Source organism: Gadus chalcogrammus, chromosome 9 (genome assembly GCF_026213295.1).
Source record: "Gadus chalcogrammus isolate NIFS_2021 chromosome 9, NIFS_Gcha_1.0, whole genome shotgun sequence".
Taxonomy (NCBI): Eukaryota; Metazoa; Chordata; class Actinopteri; order Gadiformes; family Gadidae; genus Gadus; species Gadus chalcogrammus.
Window position 1 is genome coordinate 3033644 of NC_079420.1, and position 7814 is coordinate 3041457.

The 7814-nt window shown below is 43.7% G+C and overlaps 1 protein-coding gene across 1 annotated transcript; it reads left to right on the forward strand.

The window, feature by feature from the left end:
* Window positions 1-2784: 2784 nt before the first annotated feature.
* On the forward strand, window positions 2785-7143 carry LOC130389458 (aerolysin-like protein). The gene is made up of 3 exons (XM_056599262.1): window positions 2785-2887; window positions 5369-5864; window positions 6503-7143. The coding sequence occupies exons 2-3, from the start codon at window positions 5379-5381 to the stop codon at window positions 7043-7045; spliced, it is 1029 nt and encodes a 342-aa protein (XP_056455237.1). The 5' UTR covers window positions 2785-2887; window positions 5369-5378; the 3' UTR covers window positions 7046-7143.
* Window positions 7144-7814: the final 671 nt, after the last annotated feature.

The window sequence follows — 7814 nt, forward strand, 5'->3', positions numbered from 1 at the left end:
TAATCAGCTCATGTAGCCTATCACAAATTCACACCAACATTATTACGTCATGACCTGTGGCACCAGGTCAGCAGTCAATCAATCAAAGGGTCTCAAATCAAGTCCTCAAGTCCTTTCTGACAATGTCAGAAAGGACAAAGCCTGGCATTTAATTGCAGTAGTTTTGGGAGTGGAAGGTGAGTACATTAGGTTTAGGATTATCTCGTGATCTCGTGATCTCGCGTGAATACGGGAGGCTCGCAAGGCAGCGCTGCGCTGCCGTAACGCGCCCGGTGTAAATGCAAGCAGGGCAGAGTCGCAGCCGTTTCACGTCCGGTGGAATCCCCGCGTAAGACGTTCAACGTAAGACCTTCCATCTCTAAGAAAGCAAAATTTTACCCACCACTAGGGATGGGCATTCGATTAAATTGTCTTAGTCGATCGTCGGGAGAATTAACGATCAATTAATCGTTAATATTTTTATATTAAAATTAACTACCGTAATTTTCAGACTATAAGCCGCGCCTTTTTTTCTCAATTTTTTGATTCTGCAGTTTATATAACGGTGCGGCTAATCTATGGATTTTTACAGCTAACGGCCACTCGGAAAATTTGTATTCGAAGCTGAAATCAGTATTCAGAGCTTCGTTGGTTTTTTTCACGTAGGTGACGTTACCAGAGCGAGGGAGGCAAACTATAAGCGTCAGCGACACCAAGCAGAGAAGCGAGAGAGGTGGAGGAAGAATCGATATCTTGTTTCCCTTTACTTTATAACACAACATTAGCGGGATCTCGGTAAGTAATACTTAGCGAAATGCTAATCTTAGCTTAGTTGTTTGTTTACGTTCGCTGTACAGCGAGTTGCCAATCAACTGTGACTGGCTTGCTGCAGAGCGTGAGCGTCTTGGGAATACCCGGACAATATAATGGATATAATATGGACACATAAGACAATCAATATTCGGTATTTGTTATGGATTTATTGTACTAAGTCCCTGAAAAGATGCACGTTCCAGGATGAATTGAAAAGCTCCTGTAAGGGCTGAGATTGCAGAGGACAGCTGATTTGGAACGGAACAACAGCTGTTCGCTTTCACTGGGAAAAACTAAGGAACTTCAACCTACTTAGGCCTACCAATTAACGTTCAAAAGCTATTAAATCTTCAACAAAATATGCAGATACTGTCAAAATCTGATCCAGGGAGCATAGGGATTATTAATGTTGTTTTTGATGGTGTTTTTTTCTGGAACGAGTATTCGAATATTCGCTCGGAAAAACCAACGAGTATTCGAAACCTGAAAAACAGCATTCGGGCCAGGCCTAATGGTAATTAGACATTAAAACACCTGCGGCTTATAGTCCAGTGCGGTTTATATATGTACACATCATTCAATTTAGCTGCTGCGGCTTATACTCCGGTGCGCTTTATAGTGCGGAAAATACAGTATTTTTATGCTATATTCAAATGCAATGAAAATTGATCGTTCATTCTCCTGCGTTTATGGACACTTCTGGTCCGATTAGAAGTGTAAGAACAGCTCAATCGGAATATAATTCCATGTGGAATAGAAGAGGTGGTGTAGTCCGCTTTATTACACGGGTCTTCTCAATGCCATTGAACGCTCCGTTCACTTGCATGGGCCCTTCACAACTTCCGGCGGTGAATTATATTAGATAATTCACTGTTAGTAAGTATAATCATGAGTATAATTGACTGCTGTCAAGGAAAACAAAGGATTGTTTGCCTCTAATGACGGCTTTGGTATCACTCCGCAAGTACCAGTGACATGTCAACCCCAGCGTCTCCGGTTGCTTAGCAACGCCAAGTCTTTGGCGGACTATTTCTCTGCTGAACAACACTACGAATGGTAATTGTAAAAGACACACCGTGTGAAGATATTTTTTAGCATTAGCACTGTAAATAAGAACTTGTTCTTAATGATCTGCTTTTCTAAATAAAGGTAAAATATATATTTTTTAAATGTATTATCGATTAAATATTTACGTAATCGACGAAATTCATAACGATCCATTAGTCGATCGTCGATTAATCATGCCCATCCCTAACCACCACCACCCAGGCCTCTACCTGCTTGATTCTGCTCTGTATTGTATGTAATCTACACGATGGGTTGAGATATCTGATGTACGCCATGGGGGATTGTATAGTGCTCCCTGTTGTCATGTTGGTGTGATGTTGGTATTCTGTATCTGACATCTGTAGGCCATGCTTTAAATCCTACAGCAGGGAGCACCAGAAAAGAGGGGAACCATGCGCCAAAATAAATAGTATTACTGTTTCATGAAAGAAATGGTTAGATCTACTAGATAAAAAAATATGGTATAGTTATTTTTTTCCTTACTTCTCTTATTTATATACAGTGAGATATTTGTAAGAGCCCCTTGTTGCTTTTTGTTTTTACGAAAGGCAATTTCCGTATTTTTTACCTTGGATAAGACGCTATGGGATAAGGATAAGCTACTATTTTTAAGTGCCAGGACATACAACAAGTGCGTAAGAGAGGTGTTTTTAGCAGAGTGAGGGAGGAGAAGAGGCTGTGGTGAACTCTGTGTTCACTCTCTGTGAACTCTGAACAAGTGAGTCTTGAGTCACTTGCAGAAGCTGGTTGGCAGTCCTGACATCGACACGGATCTTGTTCCACCTTTGCGGTGCCAAAACGGGGCGTAAACTGTTAACTGGCAGACAACTTGCCTTAATTTCACTCAACTTTTCTCACCAAACAACTCTGGTGTCATCACTGCAGTGTGGTGTGGGCAGAGGGGCGTGGTTAGGGTTGACTATAAGAAGACTCACAAAGAGCTCTCTACAGTGCGGTCAGATCCATACTGACGATTCCATCTGTTCCTGGAAAGGGAAGAAAGACCAGAGCGGAGCCACCAGGACAGGTAAGGAGGATCGAGGGTGGTCTAACCGGGATCTATGGGATTTTGATTTCTGGGTAATCCTGACGGCATTTCTCACTAGTTTCTGAATTTCTATGAACTAAAGAATCAATCAATTAATGGAGAACAGAATCTGCAGAATAATCCGTAAGAAAAATAATAGTTGCAGTTTGAAACAAAATAGTTCAGAATGAACTACGCCTCAACCAACTACAACAGTAAAATCCTGCATTTAATTTACTGTAATTCTTGCTTGCGTTTTTTGCCAGTGATACAGAGGCAGGTGCAGTCAACTCCAACTACAGAACAATAACAGCTCTTACATCGAACCTCTTAAAGGGGAACAGTCACGCTCGCTAGCTTCTAATATATAGTTCTGCTTCATATGCGTATACATGCCCGTAGCCAGCTCTGTGGTCACCAAGGTCCAGAACCGTGGAATTATTTTTAGAGCAAGAAGTTAAACTGGATGGCCTACCTGTCCGTCTACCTACCTCAGAGTGCACTCACTGCGCATGACCGGAATCAACCCACACATTTCTAATCCCCATTAGTTATATTGTACCCTCAGGGGTGCCCAACCAGTCGATCGCGGTCTACCAGTAGATCGCCGACAGATCCCAAGTCGATCGCGAGGGGTGAAGAAAAAAAAAAAAAAATCTTTTATTTTTATTTTTTTTTTTAATAAAATTAAATTTGCGCGGGACATATACGCGCGGTAGCGCATGTGCTGTTAACAGCAGTTGAAAGCCGTCAACAGTAGTTACACACTCCTAAACGTTGGCATGGCTGAGGGGAAACAAGCTAAAGGCTGGTTTATGCTCGGTTACGTAAGCGTAAGCGCAAGCGCAAGAGGCCCTTGCGCCCCCCTTGCGCGACTTCTCACGTCTTGCGTGCGTCGGGCGATTTTTCTAGACTTGCGTCATTTTTTACGTAAGCTTTTACGCGAGCCGCCCAGCCTGCAAGGCTGTGATTGGTTTGCTGGTCTGGTTACTACTTCCTGTCTGGAGTATCACCCGGCAGGCTCATATACAAAAGCATTAACCTGAAGTGAAGTTAACTTTGCTGCCAACACATTAAGTCGTTTTAAAATGTAGAGAGATATGCACATTTATACAACCCCAATGATCAACAACTTCATCACCCCTGTTCCTCTGTCTGTTGCCATCATTCACTGTGTATGGGGAGAACACGATCTGGCACATAAACAAACCAACGACTCCCACAGACAAAGACGTCATTCTCGAGGTCGTCTTCAACGAAAAACTTTTCTCCACATATTACTCCACCTACTGTTCTGGCGGTAAATTGCTTGGCAACACGCGCAACCTAAAAGGGAGCATGAATTGCTTTGAGTAAATTTTGCGCAACAACGTAACACCAACGCTGAAGCATGCAGCCGCCTTAAGACCTACCATTTTCACCCTGAGTGGGAGGAAGATTATTGATTATCGATGAGAAGGTGCCGTGCGCAGACGGAATGAAACCCCCACTGAAGTCCGTAGGTTCACGATACAACCCCCCCCCCCCCCCCCCCCCCTCGTCAACAATTGTTCTCTACCCCCCCCCCCCCCCCCCGTCAACAATTGTTCTCTACCCCCCCCCGTCAACAATTGTTCTCTACCCCCCCCCCTCCGTCAACAATTGTTCTCTACCCCCCCCCCCGTCAACAATTGTTCTCTACCCCCCCCCCCCCCCCCCCCCCCCGCTTGAAGGTAGGTTTGCTGGTAGATCTCGGGAGGTTGGCTACTTGAAAAGTAGATCTTGGGTCAAAAAAGGTTGGGCACCCCTAGAAGGTCGGGAATTTCGTCTTTTAGGGGCAAGGCCACTTGGGCTGCAGCAGGGCAATTTTTTAGGCCACAAAAGCAACATGCCTTCAATAACATGATTTTGATTTCACTTGGTTGCGACGTAAAAAAGTTTGGGAGTGCTTGCTTGTGTTTGTTTGTGGGACTCAAGACAGCGAGTCAGAGGCTGCGAGCGCACAGATCTTGCTGGCCGGACGGCGCAGCAAGGAACTTTTATAAACACAATATTGTTATCCTGCAGTAATCAGCCCGGCAGCCCCAAAATGTTAACGACCCACCGGGAATTCTCCCGATTACGACGCACACACACACACACACACACACACACACACACACACACACACACACACACACACACACACACACACACACACACACACACACACACACACACACACACACACACACACACACACACACACACACACACACACACACACACACAGTGTGTGTGCGCGTTATACTATGTGTTAGCATAGGAAATGGCATAGTGCTAACGCCAACCCTTTTAATTTTTGTATTATTTTATGTATAAATACCGCCAGATTTGGTTGTCCATACATTTTTTCGCCCTTGGATCTTGTCCTTTGATTTCCTTTTACAGCTCCAAATGTCTGAATCTTTTGTCGAGCATTTGGAGGATTCATGAATATATTGATGTACATTTCTGTTTCAGGTTATTAATCATGGCGACTACACTGTACTTAATCGGTGGACAGGGAGGCAGGTCATTTAGTTTCACTGGCCGTGACAATGGTGCCACCCTCAGGAAGATTGGAGTGGAGGTGGGCGGCTCGGAGATCAGAGCTGTGCGGGCAGAACTGACCGACGGGCGTACGAAGACCTTTGGAGCGGGTCACACTTTCCGTGAGTTTACGTTTGAACTTGGCGAACGCATCACCATGCTGTCCCTGTGGGGGAACGATGCCGGAACACGTCTGGGTGGCATCAAGTTCAGGACGAGTTCTGGAAACAAGTTCGAGGCCCACATGAGTGACTGGGAACCGAAGACCGGCGAGTACTCCGTCGATGTGGGGTCTGGAGTCTGCCTGGGGTTGGAGGGGAGATCTGGTGGTGCCATCGACAATATGGGATTCGTCTTCATCAATGCCATCAAGTCGTCTGAGCTAACCGACATGACCTATCCCAGCCTGGCCATGGATACACCCCAGGTGAGTGCTGCTATTTGTGGAAGACATGAGTCTGAATATGGCAGGCTAAGTGGGCCAATACATTTAAATTAACAAGTGTTTCTTTATTAACTCCGAAAAGCAATTGAAATGGAATAATTTTCATGCATCAATAGCACCTGTTTTTGTAGTAGGTTGTGTCCAGGACCGAAATTGGCACGTATTTTTACTCTTTCCCATCGTAAACAAAGCATGATTTATACCTATCTTTCATAGTATATATTACTCTAATATATTAATCAAAAGTATTTTATAAAGCCCTTTTTTATATCAGCAGCTGTCACAAGGTGCTTTTTTTAAGAAGAATGAATAAAGATTTGTTCTGATCAAATGCTTGTAGGCCCACTTTTACGTTCCATAAAGGAAAACTTGATGAGTGTTGTCCACCGTATAAACATTATAATTTGATAAGTGGTTGACAGTTATGTATTTTGTTTAATTTCATTAGGTCAATAAAATAGTGTCAGCACTTAAATCTTTTGAATTTCTCCCCTGGGGGATTAATAAAGTGTTAAAGTCTAAATGTTAGACTAAATTAATGAGTTGATATTTTCTGTACTGGTTATTAAGTATTATTTTGTGTGTTTCCTGAAAAATATGCATTTTTTTTCTGTTTGAAGGTAAACAAAGAATACGTAAAATCTATCTCTTATCACAATGGCAGTACTGCGGATCAAGGGCATACATGTGCGTACAGCAGACCTGTGACCAAGTCTAACAGCTGGAGCACCACCACTAAGATTGAGTCCACCGTCAGCCTGACTGTTACAGCAGGGATCCCGGACCTGGTGGAGGTGTCTGGTGGGTTTAGCTTGACCGTGGGAGCGGAGCAGACCTCCTCAGTGTCCAAAGAAGAGACCATAAACGAATCAGGTGGGGTCACTGTGACGGTCCCGGCAGGAAAGACCTTGAAAGTTGAGGTGTCAGTGGAACGAGTCGACATCGACCTCCCCTTCTCGGCCACAGTGAAGATCAGATGCCTGAATGGCAGCGAGCTGCAGTTCCAAACCACCGGCCGCTACAATGGTGTGGCTTACACTGCAGTGGATGTAAAAACTAGAGATGTTCCGATACCATTTTTTCCCTCCCGATACCGATTCCGATACTTATGCTGTGGGTATCGGCCGATACCGAGTACCGATACCAGTATGTTACAAAAATGACTGTGATATGATTATCATTGTGGTAAGGCCTGGGTCAGGTTAAACCCTTTGTAAATGAATGAATGAATAAGGCAAATTAAAGCCATTTATTTTTAAATAGAACAGTATAAAAAAAACTTAAATAATAGTTATTTTAAAAATAATAATAAAGTGTAGCCACAATATCTTTAAAGGAGCATTTCACCGGTGCAGACATGAATATGTATTGAAATTGGGTCCTATATGTAGTCGAATAATAAAATAAAATTCTAATTTGGTGCCGTCTTGACCGAGAAAAGGCAGAAAGTGACTTTTTGGCGCTTGTGGATTGAAGACAACAACTCCCACCATGCACAGCTTCGCTGGCGGCCACTCCCGCTGATCATCTCCGCCTATCGGACACCTCCTTGTTCCATCTACTAATGGAACAAATCAGCGTGGAGCTTGAACCGACGTCACTAGAGTAGTGACGCTTGCACAGAAGCATACGGCCGTCATCTTTCCTTATTCTGGGTGGAAATAGTAACATAGTTACGCCATTAAATGCGTTTATGTAAACATTTTTAGCGAGAAATGTGCATTTTAATTTCATAATGTTCGCTCGTTGAATTTGAAGGATGTTTTTTTTGATAGTTATGACGAAGAGGGAACGCTCCATTCACTGCTCGGTCTTGTCTATGCTATGCGCCTAATAATCCGGTGCGCCCTATATATGAAAACAGTTCTAAAATAGGCCATTCATTAAAGGTGCGCCTTATAATCCGGTGTGCCTTATAGTACGGAAAATACG